This window comes from Leopardus geoffroyi, chromosome X, assembly GCF_018350155.1.
Source record: "Leopardus geoffroyi isolate Oge1 chromosome X, O.geoffroyi_Oge1_pat1.0, whole genome shotgun sequence".
In the NCBI taxonomy this organism is placed as follows: domain Eukaryota; kingdom Metazoa; phylum Chordata; class Mammalia; order Carnivora; family Felidae; genus Leopardus; species Leopardus geoffroyi.
In genome coordinates, this window is record NC_059343.1 from 13,547,283 (window position 1) to 13,567,593 (window position 20,311).

The 20,311-nt window shown below is 40.8% G+C and overlaps 1 protein-coding gene and 1 non-coding gene across 8 annotated transcripts in view; one reads left to right on the top strand and one right to left on the bottom strand.

The window, feature by feature from the left end:
- The window catches only part of REPS2 (RALBP1 associated Eps domain containing 2), a 219,378-nt gene that overhangs the window by 129,177 nt on the left and 69,890 nt on the right, over positions 1 to 20,311 (top strand). For 5 of the 7 annotated variants that reach the window (XM_045470672.1, XM_045470674.1, XM_045470673.1 and 2 more), the window contains exon 13: positions 2,884 to 3,020. The exons of the other annotated variants lie outside the window; for them this stretch is intronic. In XM_045470672.1, coding sequence (XP_045326628.1) covers positions 2,884 to 3,020 — 137 coding nt within the window. The remainder of the gene's footprint in view (positions 1 to 2,883; positions 3,021 to 20,311) is intronic. 7 annotated transcript variants of the gene reach the window in all.
- On the bottom strand, positions 8,524 to 8,596 carry TRNAK-CUU. The gene has a single exon. It is a non-coding gene; the product is annotated as a tRNA-Lys (tRNA).

Below are 20,311 nucleotides of genomic sequence, written 5' to 3' on the forward strand. Positions count from 1 at the left end.
ATACCTATAGTCATGTTTTTTGAAACAATAGATACAGGAATTCTTTTTGGCCAGAAGAAAAGATAGTCACCGTTTTTCTCTATGGCTGCCACATTTACTCATCCTTTGTTGTTGTTGTTGTTGTTTTAAGGATGAATGGCTCTTTTGCAAATTAGTCTGTACTGACTTTAGGATGTAAGAATAGTAACATTTATCTGACCTCATAGTAGGAAAAACCTTTGACTTGCAGGAAGCTGCTTAGGTGTGCTATATTAACTATAATTTGAGCCTCACATTTTTCTTCTGTTGACTTCCTCTTTTTCTCAAAGCGAGTGAAAGTACAAAACTTCATAGTCACATATTCTATTATTAATATCTCTGCCAAATTTTATTTATTTTATTTTATTTTATTTTTTAATGTTTATTTTTGAGAGAGAGAGAGACAGAGTGAGTGGGGGAGGGCAGAGAGAGAGGGAGACACAGAATCCGAAGCAGGCTCCAGGCTCTGAGCTGTCAGCACAGAGCCCGACACTGGGATTGAACCCACCAACTGTGAGATCATGACCTGAGCCGAAGTCGGATGCTCAACCGACTGAGCCACCCAGGCACCCCTCTATGGCCAAATTTTATATGTTCTTTTAAGGATTGGTCTCCTGGTCTAATTTGGACCTTTTTATTTTCACTACAACCCACTGGGTCTTTATTGAGACCAAGAGAGTCAAATTATTTTTATTTTCCTTTTTAGAATAATAAAACTTTGTAGAAATGTGAGGGGAAGAGGGAAAATCCCCATTCTGACATTACTTATATTCATTATTGTGTTGATTCCCTGCACATTTATATTGAAATTGGTTGTGGTCCTAGTTTTCCAGTATCACTTATTTGATACTCAGGTAACTTTCCATATGGAAATACAAGTATACAGGTTACATATGGGAATAAAATGGAATGAGGTATGTGGGACGGGATGGTGTGCCTAACTATATATATGTGTTAGTGTACACACGCACACATATTATTTTTTCTTTCTTGACTGAAAAATGTCACTAAAGCTCTGTCTGGCGTAGAAAGTTCTTTTTTTTTTCTTTAATTTTTTTTTTAATGTTTATTTTTGAAGGAGAAAGACAGAACGTGAGTGGGAGAGGGGCAGAGAGAGAGGGAGACACAGAATCTGATGCAGACTCCAGGCTCTGAGCTGTTAGCACAGAGCCCGACATGGGGCTCGAACTCACAATCTGTGAGATAACGACCTGAGTGAAGTCAGTCGCCCAATCGACTGAGCCATCCAGGCGCCCCTAAATCTTTTTATTTTTTTTTTAACATTTATTCATTTTTTGAGAGACACAGAGTATGAGCAGGGGTGGGGCAGAGAGAGAGGGAGACACAAAAACCGAAGCAGGCTCCAGGCTCTAAGCTGTCTGCACAGAGCCTGATGTGGGGCTTGAACTCAAGAACTGTGAGATCATGACCTGAGCCGAAGTCAAATGCTTGAAAGTTCTTTTAATTTCTAGCAGGAGTCTCCCATTTCCTTTTCAAATCAAGAGTTCCCATTTGAAAATGTTCTTTCTTATCAATTTCCTCTGACTCTGGTTGAAAGTACTAGAGCGTTCTTCGTGCTGGTTCCTACATGCCTTTGCCTTGCCCGTCATGCCACTTATTTTACAGGGACCACCCCAGAGCACGTCACATGCCATTATGGTGGCTTTATTAAAGATTGCAATCTTGCTTGACAAACAAAACTCTTCAGCCACCACAAGGAAACCCTTGAGGGAATGATTCAGGAAGGTAAAATCTTGCTATGCCCAAACCAGCTTTACCAAGAATTGAAATTGCTTAATAGTAATAGATAGATTCTGATATTATAAATGCCTCTCTAATAGCTAAATACTGATAGCAGTTTCCTGAGGTTAATTTGTCCCTAGAACCTATCTCTGACTCAAAGGTCATTTTCTTCTTTGACATGAACATAGCCGAGAAGCTGAGCAGAACGGATATACACATCCGCTTTTTAGAAAATCATATTGGGAACTCATCCACAAAGCTATTTCTAAGCAATAGACTGAGTTGAATTAATTTAGAAAATAATTACGTCTCTAAGTAGTTTAGCCGCTGCTACCAAAAGATTTCTTTCCTGGCTCATAGGCAGTATCAGAATATTTTAAAAATGGAATTTAGAAAGAGATTGGAGTTTGAATTGAACCTATGTAACTTTCTAGCTATGTGACCTTTGGCAAGTTATTTATTTCCTATTTCTTTAAATGTCATTATTGGAGTTACAGTCTCAGAAGTTGCCTAGTTAGTTAGCTACTGACTTGTTACCGAGGGAGGGAGAAGGTTAAGAGGATGCTTTTGCTTTGAAAATTTTACCCCCAAACTGGTCTTTCTCATGGTGAGACAGCCTCGACCCCTCCATCTGACTGATGTGTGTTTTCCTTTCCCGAATTTCACTTGTGGCATATTCCCCTGAGCATCGGATACTTACTCTCAGGTTATCTGTCCCACTTCCATATGTGCCTGTCATCACGTTTGCATGTAAACAGGAGGAAACTTCTGCAGTCTGTTAACCCATGAAGCCCTTCTGTTACAATATGGAAGTACCTAAGCAGAAGGTTTACATGTTACTCTTATTAACAGTACTAGTAGAAACTGGTTTGAATTTAGCTTTTCCTTTGGGTAAATTTAGGTCTAAGATATAATATGAACAAAGAGGTTAAAAAAGTTTCTGATTCATGGGTTGGGTGTGGGCAGTTACTGCAGATACTGGCACCCAAGGGACAGTAGAATTCATTGTTGCTTCGAGATGGGAACTGGTCAGTCCTTTGTAGTGGGTGTTTCCATTCCAACCCTACTTCAGAGACTAAAGCTTTGCTGTCTCCCTTCCAACCTCTCCTTATTTTGCTGCAGATCTTACTCTAGCACCTCCATAGAAGAGGCCATGAAAAGGGGCGAGGACCCTCCCACCCCGCCACCGCGGCCACAGAAAACCCACTCCAGAGCCTCCTCCTTGGATCTGAATAAAGTCTTCCAGCCCAGTGTGCCAGGTGAAGTGCCCCTCTGCACCCCAGTGTTTCCTTTTCCTGTGGGAGTCCGTGGATGTGTGTCTGCCACAGAGGCCTTTGTGAGTTCACGGGACGAGCAGACCTGGCCGTTTCCCATCCTGGGAAGGTCTTCGAGTTGCTATGGTATTCCTGGGAGGGAAAGCAGTTCTAGGCAGATAGATCTCCCATGTGTCTGGAGCCTTGCCCACACTTGCTATGGACCAGGAATTAAGAAATTCTGTACCAAGAGGATTAAAATACTTTAACCCCACATAGCCCACTGAGTGTGCATGGCTGGGGTCTTGTTCTCTGCTGCATTGTGGTAATTTATATATGGGATTACTGTCTGTTATTTCCCCAACGCTTACGCGGTTCTTTTGTGAAAGATCTTGGTGATCAACACCCGGCCAGAATCTTCTCCTGTGTCTTACCCGTGTGGTGAAGATCCTGTGTCCTGGAGGGTTTAATGCTAAGGGGGCTCTGCTTTCTAAATCTGACTGATGGTTAGCTGGTTGGTGGAGGGGATTAAGGCCAGGGCTCCTCTAGGTAGCCTGCTGGGGGCCTTCTGGGGCTGGGACTTCCTTGAGGCAGCCACTGTACAGCTGGGCGGGTGGTGAGGGAGGTTGGAGGGCCCTGTCTGCTTGCCTGGCTCCCTGGGAAGGGGGAGAGGTCCTCCTAGGGAACTTACAGAGCAGCAGATGAGAACCATGCCTTGGCTTTAGTGAAGGTGCTAGGATGCAGCGCCTTCCCAAGTGTTATTTTGGGAGCAGCGAGGGCCGTTCCGCTGACTAATGTAGGCAAGCTATAAATACAGTGATTTCCTGGAACTTTTTCTATATCTGTGTGCATTTTAAATCAAGCCAGCCTCAGATGCTAGTGATTTGCAGATTATTATATTTTCTACTAAAGCAAGAAAAGACTCTCTTTGGCTCACACATTAGCATGACCCCTGTGTCCCAGCAGAGCTCAGCATGTTTTAGTTGTTCTAATAAAGTAGTCTCCTCACAGTAAAGTTACAGATTGTTTTTTAATATACTAGAGTCTGGAACTCTCTATGAAATTTGATTCTCTGCCATGAGTTCATCAGATAAAAATTTGCCTTGCATTTTCCCCCATACTTTGATCCAAATTCTGGCATAATTTCATAGTAACTGGTATTTGAGGTGGGAGTAGCCACGGATGATGATGCTATAAAAATTTCACATGGCTGGTGGATTATGACCTAGAAGGTTTTCCTATGCATGCAAGAAGATTAAAACAATCTGGGCAGCTATCTTAATACGTTTTCCTTGGGAGGAGAGGCTGGAAGCGTGCAAGCATCTCTCTGGCTGTGCAAGCCCACGAGTGCCGACCGTGCTGGGGAATGGATGTGCTGTGGCTCTTCCGACATTGCATCATAGAATGGAAGAGACGAGGCTGGATTTGGAGTCCAGATCAGCTGCTTATTAACTGTTTAATTTTCAGCAAGTGGCTTAATCTTCTTGCATTTCAGATTTTTAATCTGTAAAATAGGGCCAATTGTCCACGGAGTTGTAGGGTTTTGGTGAGGTGATAAACATGATCCTAATAGCAGCATGTTTGATCCATACGCACTCATTTGCACAGAAGATCATTGAGGAAAGGGAGTCTGAGGATAAAGTCCCCTGACTCCCTTGATCTCCCGTGGGATAGTTCCTTGGTGGGCTCACAGAGGGACCAAGCCCCAGTTGCCTGCTGTGGTAGAAACACAGGATTGTGAAAAACAGGGGCAGTGAGGCTAGATTGCTGAGTCAGAGTGGCCTACGGTGGACTGACTGTGTGGAGAAGAAACAGGATGGAGAGATGATGCCAAGAAGCAGGAATGAAAGAGGGAAGTGAAGAAAGTGATGAGGTGGTTGTTACATAGGAGGGCTGATGTTTATATAAAGGGAGGAGAAGGATATAGAATAAAAGACTGTAGCTACCAAAGGGAGGAGAGCCCACAGACTCGGTGTCGGATTTGGGTGGGATTTAAGGGAAGAGCTTAGAAAAGGGTGGCATTAATGCCTTCACATTTATGCAGATAGGTAACATGATATGGGGAAGGATAACAAAGGGCTGATTTGAATATTTTATTTTTTAAAAGTAATCTCTACACCCAACATCGGGTTCACACTCACAACCTGGAGATCAAGAGTCGCATGCTCTACCGACTGAGCCAGCCAGGTGCCCCGCAAAGGGCTGGTATAGAATGTAAATCTATAAAAATGAACAAGGCCACTTGGCAGTCAGGGGCAATTGGCTTTACTTTGATACCTGTAAAACAGTCTCAACTTATATTCACAGGAGTCTAGATTCTCCCAGGGCTCTAGATAGGTAGGTGCTGGTATTAGACCTAAAGGTGTATGCTTTCATAGGCAGGCATTGGTATGACACGAATGCCGTGTGTAAAAGAGAGATCAGATCACCTTTGTAATAGCTGATCCAGGTTGCGGAGACATCCTCTCAAGGCTTGAACAGCTGCTGTGTTTGAGAGAAAATAAAAACGTGTAAGAAAGTCTCTGTGGTGATGCAAGTGTACAAAACCTAGATGTAGTCAAACCTGGGACTTGTTCAGTGATGTTTAGATTTTATAGTTCTATGCTTATAGCCACAAAACATTTTATTACTGAAATTCCTGTAAGAAAAACCACACTGCGAAGGTAGTACTTTTTAGAACCTAACCTCCTGTTCCTCATCAAAAGAGTTGTTTTCATAAAGCAAATATTTTTCATAACAGGGGTATGTTTTGTTCCACTACCCTCATTCCACTCTCAACAGTGACCTGCTCCAAAGCCATGCCTAAAGCTTGCAACCAGAGGACGGTGCTGGTGAACCCCCTTCAGGCCACAGAGAGCCCTCTTCCAGTCATTGGGCGTCAGTCAGCCTGGCTGGAGGGGCAGGGACTGTGTGGAGGAAACACAGCCATCCCTTTAAAGCTGCAGACCAGAAACCTTCATCACTTCCACTCAACTTTTAACTGGGGAAAGCTAGTCCCGTGGAGATAGCTGGCTGCAGGCAGCTGGGCAGTGTAGCTCCTGGTAGGGTAGCCATTTCCCGTTGACATCCCTCTTACTATAAAAGAGGAGAGTGGATGTTGGTGGACAGCTCTTTCCACCACATCCCATATGGTCAAATACATTGATCCACGTGTTCAAACCATTGTGATGGCTGAACAAAACACATCCATGGGTAGATAATACCCATGGGTTGCTAATGTTTTATCTCTGCTTTAGACATCCTGATAATAAAAATCCATTCTGGGGCTAGGAAGTTATAGTACATCCATATTATGAATACTTACGAAGCAGTTAAAAAGAATAAGGTATGTGTACTAAGTAGAGACCTATCTAAGTGAAGAAGGCACAGTGCAGAATATGTATGTTCTTTTTAAATGTTTAGACAGTTTCCAGAAGGATACTTAGAAAAGTAGTAACAGTGGTTGCCTCTGGGGAAGAGAATAGGATGATTGGGAACAGAAGTGAGAGAGAAACTCACTTTTCATTGAATACCCACTTGTATCTTGGTTTTTAAGTGAGAGAGAGAGAGAGAGAGCAAGCGAGAAGAAGTGGGGGAGGGGCAGAAGGAAGGAGAGACAGAATCCCAACCAGGCTTCACGGTATCAGCACAGAGCCTGATGTGGGGCTTGAACTCAAGAACTGTGAGATCGTGACCTGAGCCAAGATCAAGAGTTGGATGCTTAACTGACTGAGCCACCTACGTGCCCCTCTGCACTTGTATCTTTTAAATTTGCCTCATATATAGATATTATTATTTTTAATGTTTTATTTATTTTTGAGAGAGCGTTATGAGTGGAGGAGGCACAGAGAGAGAGAGGGGGATAGAGGATCCAAAGCAGGCTCTGCACTGACAGCAGCAAGCCCCGATGCAGGGCTTAAACTCATGAACTGAACCGTAAGATCATGATCTGAGCTGAAGTTGGACGCTCAACTAACTGAGCCACCTAGGCACCCTGATATTTTAAAAATTTTACTTTTCACTCCGTAGTCGCAATGACCAGGTGGTACCTGAGAGCACCAGAAATGTCCTTCCTGGCTGAGTTTACCTGTCTCAAACTTGCCTACTATTCTCTATCCAGGGTATTTTTATGACCAATCTGTTGCCACTTCCTAGAATGCACCTGAAATAACAGAAGCATTTTAGGACATTCTTTAAGGTTCTGATAGGTTCTTCAGATTCCTTTTGAGTGCCTTTCCAATAGTGAGGAATAGTTTTAGAGGACTTCCTCTAGCCTCCATTGTGAGATCTACGGATGGGCAAAGTGTGATAACGGCTCTCTCTTACCTTGGAATGGGGGTGTATTTTTTAGTTGGCAGTCTGAGAAGAGTCTGTCTGGGGTTTCCTACAAACAAATACATTTTTCTGCAACTTGAGAAATAGGTAAACGCCTTGGGAAGAAGAGATACAATATGTCTTACCAACTTAACCGTTCAAGTTCTCCAAAGGATGAATTTGCTCACACAGACGGCTTTGACCTTACAGATTTCCTTATTGTATCATTCATGTGAGTGCTACTTGGTTCTCTTTTAAAATCTAGTAGGATTATGGGATTCCTGCCCCACCCCCAAACTTTTGGGTCTGCAGTACACATCCAGCTTAATGGTTCAGTTTGGCAGTCTGGACAGTTTTTTTTAATCAAAGCTTTATTGAGATAAAATCCACACACTATAAAATTCGCCTTTTTAAAAAAGTTTTTTTTAATATTTTTTATTTTGAGAGAGAGGCAGAGACAGTGCGCGAGCAGGGGAGGGGCAGAGAAAGAGGAAGACACAGAATCCAAAGCAGGCTACAGGCTCTGGGCTGTCAGTACAGAGCCCAACGCAAGGCTCAAATTCACGAACAGTGAGATCATGACCTGAGCCAAAGTCCAGTGCTTAACCGACTAATTCAGTGGCTTATAGTAGATTTACACTGTTGTGCAACCACCAGCATTATCCAGTTTTAGAACATTTTCCTCACTCTAAAAAGAAACCCCATGCTCACTAGCAGCCCCTTTTCATTCCCCTTTCCTCTTCCCCCAGCTTTTGGCATCCTCTAACATACTTTACGTTTGTGTGAATTTGCCTGTTCTGGACATTCCATATTAGTGGCATCACACAATATATGGTCTTTTGTAACTGGCTTCTTTCGTTTAATATAATGGTTGCGAGGTTCATCCATGTTGTAGCATGTAGGAGAACTTCATTCCTTTTATGGATGAATAATATTATTCTATGAATATGGCACATTTTATTCATTTATCAGTTCATGGATATTCATGGGAGTGAACTTTCTGGGTTGTACGGTAACTGTAAGTTGGACATCTCAAGGAATTACCAAAGTAGTTGCACCAGTTTACCATCTCACTAGCAATCTGTGAGGACCGCAGTTTATTCTTGAAGCTCTTGTTATTGCCTGTCGTTTTTATTTTAGCCATCATGAAGTTTTATCTTATCATGGTTTTGATTTCCATTTTTTTTTTACTATTATTATTTTAAAGTAATCTCTATACCCAACATGGGGCTTGAACCCATGATCACAAGATCAAGAGTCAGATGCTCTACCGACTGAGCCAGCCAGGCACCCCTTTATTTGCATTTTTCTTTTTTTTTTTTTTTTAATTTTTTCAACGTTTATTTATTTTTGGGACAGAGAGAGACAGAGCATGAACGGGGGAGGGGCAGAGAGAGAGGGAGACACAGAATCGGAAACGGGCTCCAGGCTCTGAGCCATCAGCCCAGAGCCCGACGCGGGGCTCGAACTCACGGACCGCGAGATCGTGACCTGGCTGAAGTCGGACGCTTAACCGACTGCGCCACCCAGGCGCCCCTATTTGCATTTTTCTAATGACTAATGATGAACATCGTTTCATGTGCTTGTTGGCCATATTTGCGCCATTTTTAGGGAAATGTCTCTTCAAAATCTTTGCGCATTTTTAAATTGGGCTGTTTGTCTTCTTATTGTTGAGTTTGTAAGGGTTCTTTATATATTCTGGATACAAGTCCCTTTTCAGATATATGATTTACAAATATTTTCTCAGTTTGTGGGTTGTCCTTTCAACTTTTTGATGGTATCCTTTGAAGTGCAGAAACTTTTAGTTTTGATGAAGTCCAGTTTATTTTTTCTTTTGTCATTTGTGCTTTTGGTATCATATCTTAGAAATCATTGCTCAATTCAAGGTCACAAATACTCTTTTCTTCTAAGAGTTTGATATTTTTCACTTTTACATTTAGGTCTCTGATCAATTTTGAGTTGATTTTTTGTATGTGGTGTGAGGCAGGGGTTCAAATTTTGTTTCTTGTTTTTTGTTTTTTTGCATGTGGCTACCCAGTTGTTCCAGTACCATTTGTTGAGAAAACTATTAATTACCTGTTTAATTTTCCTGGCACCCTTGTTGAAAAATCAACTGATCATGACCATAAAGGTTTATTTCTGGATTCTCAATTCTATTCCATTAAGCTAGCACCATACTGTCTTGATTGTTGCAGAATTGTAGTAAGTTTTGCAATTGGGACATGTGAATCTGCCCGCTTTATTCTTTTTCAAGATTGTTTTGGTTATTCTGGGTTCCTTGCATTTCCATATGAAATTTATGATCAGGTTGTCAATTTATATTAAAGGCAGCTGGGCATCTGGTAGGGATTGCATTGACTCTGTAGATCAGTTTGGTTAGTATTGCTGTCTCAACAATATTTTCCCCCAACTTTATAATGAGAGTAATTGACAAAAATTGTACACATTTATGGTCTACAACATGATGTTTTCCATCTTAACAGTATTAAGTCTTACAGTTCATGAGCACAGAATATATTTCCATTATTGTAAGTCTTTAATTTCTTTCAACAGTATTTTGTAGTTTTCACATATAAGTTTCACACTTAAAAAATTTATTGTTAAGTATTTTGTTTATTTTGATGTTAGTTTAAAGGGAATTGTTTTCTTAATTTCATTTTTTCAGTCTTCATTGCTGGTGTATAGAAATATAATTTTTTTAAGTTTATTTATTTTGAGAGAGAGAGAGCATGTGCAGGTGGTGAAGGGGCAGGGAGAGAACAGGAGAGAGTGAGAATCCCAAGCACACTCCATACTGTCAGCGTGAAGCCCAGTGTGGAGCTCAATGTGGGGCTTGAACTTATAAACCGTGAGATCATGACCTGAGCCTAAGTCGGATGCTTAACTGACCGAGCCACTTACGTGCCCCAAAATATAATGGGTTTTTATATATTGATCTATCTTGTAACCTTGTTAACTGGTCTCTTAGTTGTCTGGACACATCCTTGACTTAGATGATGAGTTTGGCAGCATACTCATTATTGGACTTTTAACTGCTTAAGCAATCCTGCAGCTACCACAAATCATGGAGGAAATCCCTTTTAGTGTTTGGAAAACATTTAAAGAATCATTAACTGGCTGCTTGCATACAATTGTACTTTTTCTCTGACTGGCTCAGTCAGTGAAGCATCTGACTTTGGCTCAGGTCATTATCTCATGGTCCATGGGTTCGAGCCCCGCGTCAGGCTCTGTGCTGACAGTGCAGAGCCTGGAGCCTGCTTTGTATTCTGTTCCTTCCTCTCTCTCTGCCCCTCCCCCTCCTCCACTCATGGGACTCTCTCTCTCTCTCTCTCTTCTTTCAAAAATGAATAAAACATTAAAAAAAATTAGAAGTAACACTCAGAGTTTGTAGTGACAGGGGCACCTGGGTGGCTCATTTGGTTAAGCATCCAACTCTTGATTTTGGTTCAGGTCATGATCTCCTGGTTCGTGAGTTCGAGCTCTCATGGTTCATGAGTTCGAGCCCTCCATTGGGCTCTGTGCTGGTGGCATGGAGCCTGCTTGGGATTCTCTCCCTGTCTTCCCCCCCCCCCCCCAAATAAGTAAACTTAAAAGGAAAGAATTTGTAGTGACAGCATTAAGGTTTCCTTTTGCACTTCTCAGTAGTTGATAGGTAAAAGGTGTTGGCTGCAGTATAGTGTCACTTGGGCCTTCTTTTTCCTGTTTCCTGTTCCTTCCGCTATGTATAGGTTTTTTTTTTTCTTTTCCAATAGTTATGTGAAAGTTTCTCTACTAGCATAGTGCTGTGATTTGTGCCTGTAGAGGGTTTACAAAGGCTTGCCAAGGTGAGGGGGCAGCTAGTGCTGCAATTAGGCAGGATGCATTCTCTTTTCTATCGACCCTCTGGTTTTACAGCTTTCCCTGGCTGGCTGAGTGCTTGAACAAGGGACTGTGGGAAAGAACAGGACTAGAATACCTGGAGGATGCGGATAAAGGTATGACCTTTATTTTTAAAATGCTTATTGAGGCGCCTGTGTGGCTCAGTCAGTTAAGTGTCCGGCTTCGGCTCAGGTCATGATTTCGTGGTCTGTGGGTTCAAGCTCCGCATCGGGCTCTGGGCTGACAGTTCAGAGCCTGGAGCCTGCTTCAGATTTTGTGTCTTCCTCGCTCTCTGCCCCTCCCCTGCCTGCCGTCTGTCTCTCAAAAATAAATATACGTTAAAATGCTAATAAAACTCATTTGAGTAATAGACAAATTTTTTGTTCTGTGTACAGTGCAGACAGATCTGTTCCTTAACCTCATCTCCACCAAGCCCGCTATCCCTCTGACATTTTCTAGTCCACTCATAATATCAATTTAATGTTTTTTGTCATTAAAGTAATTGGTATCACATTGTACATGTTTCCCCAACGCTTTTAGGCAAGTCATTATTTCTTGGAGATATATCCCTGTCAGTACTGGTAATTTTGTCATTCTTTTGTATATATTCTGTATACTGGTTACTCTGTTAAAAACTGTATTAAGGAAAACTTCAAATTTATGTAAAAGTAGAAAATCCCCATCCCCAGATCAAGTGCCAGATATTGTATACTTTCATATATACATTATATGTATCTCTAATGGATAAGGCCTTTTCAAAAAAAAATCACTAAATCTTTATCATGTAACAAAATTAACAATAACCCCTTAATATCTAATATCTAGCCAATGTTCAGATTTTCTGAATTGTCTCAAGTATGTGTTTTTGTAGTGACTTGTAAATTAGTATTCAAACAAGGGCTACAATGCACACTGTGTTTGTTTTGACATCTATTAAGTCTCTTTTAATCGATAGGAACTTCCTACAATCTGTTCCTCCCCCCGCCCCCCGCCAGTTGGTATTTATTCATCCGTAAGAAAATCATCTACCCTGTAGACATTCCACATTCTATATTTGGCTTGTTGTCCTTCTGTCTTTTGTATTTCTTACAAACTGGTAGGTAGATCTAGGCTTGATTAGAATCACATTCTAGTTTTGGCAAGAATCATTACTGGTGATGCTGTGTATTTTCTACTGCATCACAGTAGGAGGCCTCTGATGTCTAATGCCTAGGTTTTTGTGATGTTTGGTTTATCAGTGGGTTCATGAAGTTTTAGCCTGGTTCATCCATTATCATCGAGATCCCCCATAGCCTTTCATATAATCGTTTTATCAGGTATTGAGCTTCATTGCCTTTATCCAGTGGTGCGTTGGTCAATGTTTAACTGGCTGTCTGCCAATTTTTATGGTATAAACACTCCTGCCACAGCCAATTTTATTCTTGCTGATGTGTCACTAAATGTGGGGTTGGAACAGGTGTACTGAGTTGGCTCTCAGAAGCTGGTATGAGCTGTTTCCAGCAAACTACTGTTTAGATCCATTATTTCTTTGGTAGTTGCAAAATGGTGATACTCTATTTCTTTTACCTTTATTAATTTGGGCCGTATTTACCCATGTACCTGTTGATAGACCTTTTGCTTATGACTGTTACGAAACTTTTGAACTGAAGAATACCATAAACCAACACAGTTCTCAGTGTATCACTAAATTCCTTATATGCATTTTGGTTTCAAGAGTTATATGAAGGCTGAAATAGATTGCAGTAAGGGTGACCAGCAAGAATGTCTTCTCATTTAACCAATGTTCACTGAACACTTACTGTGTACTAGGTACTCTGGAGAATTCTAAGAAGAATATGGAGATGGCCCTACATTCTGCCAATCACTGTTAGAGTTGTATGTGAGAAGGGCATTGAGTCTGGGCAGGTTTTTTTTAATTTTATTTTTAAAATTTATTCAGTTTTGAGAGAGACAGAGCACGAGTAGGGGAGGGGCAGAGAGAGGGAGACATAGAATCTGAAGCAGGCTCCAGGCTCAGAGCTGTCAGTGCAGAGCCCAACGCGGGGCTCGAACTCATGAAACTGCAAGATCATGACCTGAGCCGAAACAAAGAGCCGGATGCTTTTAACTGACTGAGCCACCCAGGCGTCCCAAGGGTTAATTTTCTTATGCTCAGCTCTCTTGTCACCTCCCTGCTCAAAACTTTTCATGTCTTTCTATGTAAACACCAAATTCCTTTGTCTTAACAGCTGGATCTAAAGCCATGACAATACATGAATTCAGTAAGGGTCAAGCACCTTGGCTGGGAATGCTTGGGAGGGAGGGTATTTTAGGAGTAAGTGGCAAACGGAAGTCTAACATTTGCTGACTGACCAGAAAGAATGGAAACTAGGGGAGGAGTTCGCCAACTGTGTTTTTAGGAAGTCTTAAAACAGTTCATTGCAGTGGTAGGATTAATCCAGGTTGCAAAAGGTGGAGTGATTGAGAAACTTTGGTATGGAATAGTTGTCATCACAAACTCATTTTGAAATGTTTCAGACTTAAATGTCATATTTTTAAAAAATTCTTGGTGGAAAAGAGACTGTACCAAGGTAATAGAATCTTTTCCTAGGTTGCCTGCCTTCCTTCCAACACGAACATACACACACACAGCTAGTGTTTTGAACCAACCTAAGGAGTTTCATAGTAACATGATTAGGAGAAACGCATTTATGTAAATGTAGTACAAGAAATGAAACTTGACCTTTACCGCTTAGTTAATTCTCATGCGTTTTTGTTGTGTAACTCTGCCTGTGTTTTCATCTGGGACCTAGTTAACCTGTATCACATACCCCATGGTGTAAGAAGGAGTTACTGGAAAAAACTGGCAAACAAATTCTGGAATCAGAAAGTGTCAATGCTAAAAGAGAACTTAAATGTTATCTTGGCCAACTCTCACATACTATAGGCAGTGATGCTGAGATCCAGAAATGTAATTGCTTTGTTCTTCATCAGAATTCTCTTTGTTCAGGTCTTTGTTGTAGCAGATTTGGTGTCAGAGAAAGCAGTCTATATTAATTTAATTTGGGTAGCACACCTTATTATTTTTCTATAGGTAATAATACACCTAAAGTTAAGAGATACGTTGAAGAATAGATATGGTGCCCACTATATGCAAGAAACTAATAGTATTTTCCTGTGTTTTCTTTTATGTGATTTACAGTGTTGGGCCAATTTCCTGAGGTTCTTTAGCTAGACAGGAAAGAAAAGTTTTGCCTTCATAAGTACTTGGAGATCTTATATCTCATATATAGTATCAACAGCTTTATTTTTTAAAATTTATTTGAGAGAGCGTGCGTGTGGTGGTGGGGGTGAAGGGCAGAGAGGGAGAGAGAGAATCCCAAGCAGGCTCTGCACTCTCAGCACAGAATCCAACATGGGGCCCAATTTCACATGATTTCTCAGATCATGACCTAAGCTGAAAGCAGGAGTCTGACCTTAACCAACAGAACCACCCAGGCATCCTAACAACTTTAAATATATATAAAAAAGGAAAGGAAGGGGCGCCTGGGTGGCTCAGTCGGTTAAGCGCCCGACTTCAGCTCAGGTCACGATCTCGCAGTCCGTGAGTTCGAGCCTCGCGTCGGGCTCTGGGCTGATGGCTCAGAGCCTGGAGCCTGCTTCCGATTCTGTGTCTCCCTCTCTCTCTGCCCCTCCCCCGTTCATGCTCTGTCTCTCTCTGTCTCAAAAATAAATAAAACGTCAAAAAAATTTTTTTCAAAAGGAAAGGAATAGTGTACTGAATCCCTGGCCTCAACAGTGGTCAACTATGGCCCATTTTGTTTATGTTCTCTCTCCCATATGATTAATTATACTTTTTTTCCCCCACCCTTAGCTTTAAAAAAACTATTGAGATGTAATTTTCAGACCATAAAGTTCATCTGTTTTACAGTGTACAGCTCCATGATTTCCAGTAAATTTATCAAATTGTGATGTTACTATACTCCAGTTTTAGAATCTTTTCAGCACCCCAGTAATATTTCTCATGCATGTTTACAGTCAATACCATGCCCAGCCCCAGATAACCAGTAATCTACCTCCAGTTTCCATAGACTTGCCTTTTCTGGACATTTCATATAAATAAAACCATAACACTATGGGGTCTTTTGTGTCTAGCTTTCTGTATTTTGTATGATGTTTTTGAGGTTCATTGAAGTTGTAGCATGTATCAGTATTTCATTTTTTTTATTGTGGAACAGTTTTCCAATGTATGGATATACCACATTTTGTCTATCCATTCTTCAGTTTGATGGACATTTGAGTTTATACTTTTTACCTTTTATGAATAAGGCTGCCATGAACACTTGCATGCAAGTCTTTGTGGGAACATATGTTCTCATTTCTCTTGGCATAGTACTTACAAGTGGAATTACTTGGTGTATGGTGAATTTAAGAAACTGCTAAACTGTTTTTTAAAATTTTTTTTTCAACGTTTATTTATTTTTAGGACAGAGAGAGACAGAGCATGAACGGGGGAGGGGCAGAGAGAGAGGGAGACACAGAATCGGAAACTGGCTCCAGGCTCTGAGCCATCAGCCCAGAGCCTGACGCGGGGCTCGAACTCACGGACCGCGAGATCGTGACCTGGCTGAAGTCGGACGCTTAACCGACTGCGCCACCCAGGCGCCCCTAAACTGTTTTTTAAAGTGGCCATACTATTTTACATTTCCACCAGCCGGTGTATGAGAGTTATTGTTTCTTCACATTTTCACCAGTACCTTACTATTTTTTAAAATTATAGCTATCTCAGTAGATGGGAAGTGGTATTTCATTTTGTGGTTTTGATTTCTTGATTTCTTTTTCCCTGATGACTAATGATGTTGAGCATCTTTCCATGTGCTTACTAATGATTCCTATATCTTCTTTGGTGAGTCTGCTAAAATCATTTATCCATTTTTAAATTGGGTGTTTGTCTTCTTCTTGTTGAATTCTGTATTCTGGAGTTCTTTGTATATTCTGCATGCAAGCCATTTATTAGATACATTATTTGCAAATACATTTTCTCATTTTGTGACTTGTCTTTGCATTTTCTTAATGGTATATTTTGAAGCAAAAATGTACATTTCAGTAAAGTACAGTTTATCAATTTTGTCCTGTTTAGATTATGCTTTTGGTGTCCTATATCTAAGGAATCTTTGCCTCACCCCAGGTCTTGAAGCATTTCTACTCATCCTTCCTAAAAATGTTACAGTGTTAGCGCTTCTATCTCTGATTCATTTTGATTTAATTTTTGTATGTAATATGAGGTAAGGGTAGAAGTTCATTTGTTCGTACGTGGATATCCAGCACTATTTGCTGAAAATCTCTCCCTATTGAATTGCCTTGGCTCCTTTGTTTAAAATCATTTGACTGTAAATATAAGGGTTTGTTTGTGGACTCTGCATTCTCTTTATTGATCAGTATGTCCTTATGACAGTACTCCACTGAATATTTTTTATTTTAGAGCATGTGCGTGCACATGAAAGTGGGGGAGGGGCAAAAGGAGAGGGAGAGAGCATCTCAAGCAGGCTCCAGGCTCAGCCCAGAGCCCAGTGTGGGGATCGATCCCACTAACCGTGCGTTATGACTCGAGCTGAAATCCTGAGTCAGATACTCAACCGACTCACCCACCCAGGTGCCCCTGAATATTTTTTAAAGCAAGGGAGTCATATGTAGTCTCGTGTAGAGGTAATCACATGACTCAGGAGGCTAAATATTTGCTACAGTGACACATTTTTAGATCGTGTCTAACATTTATCTGAGTTTGTGGTATATTGCATATTCAGAAGCGTCCTTTTAGTTCTTTGAAGTTGCGGTACTTTTCTTACTTTACAACTTTCTGACGTGCTTATTCCCTGGATATACAGTAACACTTGTCCAGCTGTTTATCCCCTATCCCAGTGACCTTTGTGCTCTTTACCATTACCTATCCTATGGGTTCAAAATGTGATACTGATTGCTGCATCATAGTAGCCTTCATGATGTCCTTTTACTTCTCTGTCCTTAATTTTCTCATCTGCAAAGTGGAAGAATTGAATTTGACCTCATTACTTTTTAACCAACTCAGTCATTAATATTTTCCCTGTTGAACAGTTCCAAGTCATGTGTAAATTCCTATCTTTGAATTGGTGAAAGATGATTGTGTTGAATAGAGAATTTAATAAGCTTGTGTGTTTAGGGGGAAGTGGGGCCTCGTCAGTGGATCGAGGCAGCTATTTTGTTGGAAGAGTACTCCTGGCAAATATTTGGTCATACTCATAGGTGTGTGTGACCTATGAACCCATCACTGTGTGTAACTGGGTGATTAGGAGATAGGCATAGACTCACATGTGCTTTTATGATTAGAAAGGAAAGGAAGTACATTGTCTATTACAAAGAAATAGCCATTTTAATGGACTCCAAGAAGAGGAATGGTCCTTCCTGATGAAATCCTTGAAGCTTTGCTTATGGCTAACTCTACTTGATTGATACTTAAAAAGTGTTCGTCCCACTGGTAGACTCCTTTCAACATTTTCCATCCTTTAAGTGTTTTCTTTTCCTTTGGCATTTGAATGCTTTTATTTTCTTCATAAAATATTCCTAGTTTGGGGGGATGGGAGGCCTTTTCACAGCTGAAGTTATTCCAAGTTTCACTCCCCTGAAGAATTGACTTTCTGTTCCTTGCAGCTATCCAACGCCACATCTGCTTTATTTCCACTTAGTAATTTGGAACACGTTTTCATTAAGTCATTGATTTGGGGCTTTGTAAAAATCTGAAGGAAATTAGTATGTAGATAGTAACATATATGAATAATATTTTGTCTGGAAATTTCTTTTTCTTTTTTTCTTTTTAAGAGAGAGACACAGAGCGTGAGCAGGGGAGGTCAGAGAGAGAGGGAGATAACAGAATCCGAAGCAGGCTCCAGGCTCTGAGCCATCAGCGCAGAGCCCCAAGTGGGTCTCGAACTCATGAACCGCAAGATTGTGATCTGAGCCAAAGTCAGACACTTAACCACCTGAGCCACCCAGGTGCCCCTGTCTGGAAATTTCTTAGCATAATAAAAGGATGAATTTTAGAGGTTAGAGTTTGGGATGAAGACACTAGAAACCTGAGATTCAGCAGATCAGTGTTAGAAAATGCACATCTTTCAATAAATTAATAAACACCAGAAATTATTACTGTGTTTTTTGAGTTTAGGATTAAATAGCAGTCTCTTTTATGAACTTTTAAATCTTGTTTTCAGGATTTGGGTATCATTTTTTTTTTCTGATTACACATGCAAAAATTAGTTTTGGGGGGGAGATGGAGAGAGCACGCACAAGCTGGAGAGGGGCAGAGGGAGAAGGAGAGAGAAAATCTTAAGCAGGCTCCATGCCCAGCGCAGAGCCTGGTGTGGGTCTCAATCCCACGACCGCGAGATCATGACCAGAGTCCAAATCAAGAGTTGGACACTTAACCGATGGAGCCACCCAGGCACCCCCCAACTTATAAAAAATTTTTGATTTGACAGAGCCTTGCTGATACCTGGTGTTCTACCTGTTAACTGTGAGATTTTAGGAATAAACCTGCAGTTGCTTTACGAGGATGGTAGCTTTTAATGTATGCATCAAAAGTGTTCTCCTCCCCTCTTCTTTCCTTCTCTTCCCTTCCGGGCAAGCAGGTGTTACTCTTAACAGGTACGTTGTCATCTTTTGCATGTGTATGCTAGATTACTCAGCCAAAGTATTTTTTCAGTTGCACTTTGCGTGAAGGTATACATTTTCACTCTTTAAAATTGATTAGGGCATGCTGGATAAAATACTTGAATCCAATTTAAGGTCATGAATGGACTGAAACTCTTATAAGAGGAGATTATTTTACTAAATTCAATTTCAGTTATTCATGCACCATGTGAATACTTACTATGCACAAGGCAGTGTGTTTAGGTGCTGTGGGAGATAAAAAGATGAACTGGATTTAAAATTGGTAGAATGAATCTAGATTAATATCACTTATTGTTAAAGGAAATGAACATGGTCATAAACACGAAGAAGAGATTTTTCAGCAGGAACCAAATAGGCAAAGATGCAGGAGCTCATGCCTTTTTTTTTTTTTTTTTTTTGAAAGAGTGGCAGCTAAGGGGAAACCCGAGGCTTTGGGCTCACTCTTGACTCTGCCTGCCTCCTTCTAGAAGTTGTGTGTGCAAGTAGGCAAATCTTGAGATTTCTTATTGATACTCCAAATCTGGAGTGGAGTAAAGTGAGTGGGTGCTCTTAGTTTCACCTTCTCTTGACCGAGGGTCAGTGGACATGACTTCTGGAAAGAGAGGGAAAAAGCTGGAAAAGTGAATAATCTCAGCTGGTATCCTGATATGGTGGAAGGGAAGGCCCAGGGCTCCGTGCTGAATTGAGGGGACACACTGAAGTCTGGGAAGTACCTCCAAGGCTATTGATGAACCTCAAGACTTGAGAGAATATACTCTGTTACAGAGTTTTTTATATTCTTTTGGTATTCACACTGCAAAATAACATATTTGTATAACCTCTTGTTGACTTTTCAGTTTTTAGTCATCATCTACTGCCTTCCCTTTCTAGCATCTTTCTCCTCTTTCACCCTCCCAGTACAGTTATATTAGAATTTTGGTTAGATCAGTAGTATTTAGGGTAGTATTATGGCTATGTAAGCCATATAGTAAATTACTGACTTTTCTTACTTGGACAGATTTTTGTTGGCTTTGGAGTGAATAATCAACTTGTTTCTTTTCAATGTACTTGGCCCTGAATCAACTGCAGACTCTCTCAATTTTCTAAAGTTCCTTTTATGAAATTCTGACACAGGTATTAGTTTCATCTGTTTGAAGAAATGTAGAGTGATTGTCTTCTGTGCCTCATACTTAGTTTTCACCATGGCATCCCCCATCTGTGTCATCCAAGGATTTTCTTCTTTCTCCCATGTTGGATCTCTTTTATCCTGTTCTCATCTTTTGCTCTTTCTTGGTTTACTCTCTTGCTTTGGTAGAACACATCCTTGAGTAGTTTCTTGGAAAGGGTGCATGGAGCTCAATATGAGACCCTGAATGTCTAAAAATATCTTTACTTGAACCATCATGCAGGCTGCTCTTTTGGGGAAAGCCATCAGTTGGAAATCAGTTTTCTTCAGAATTTTCATGGCATTGTTCCAATGAATTCTA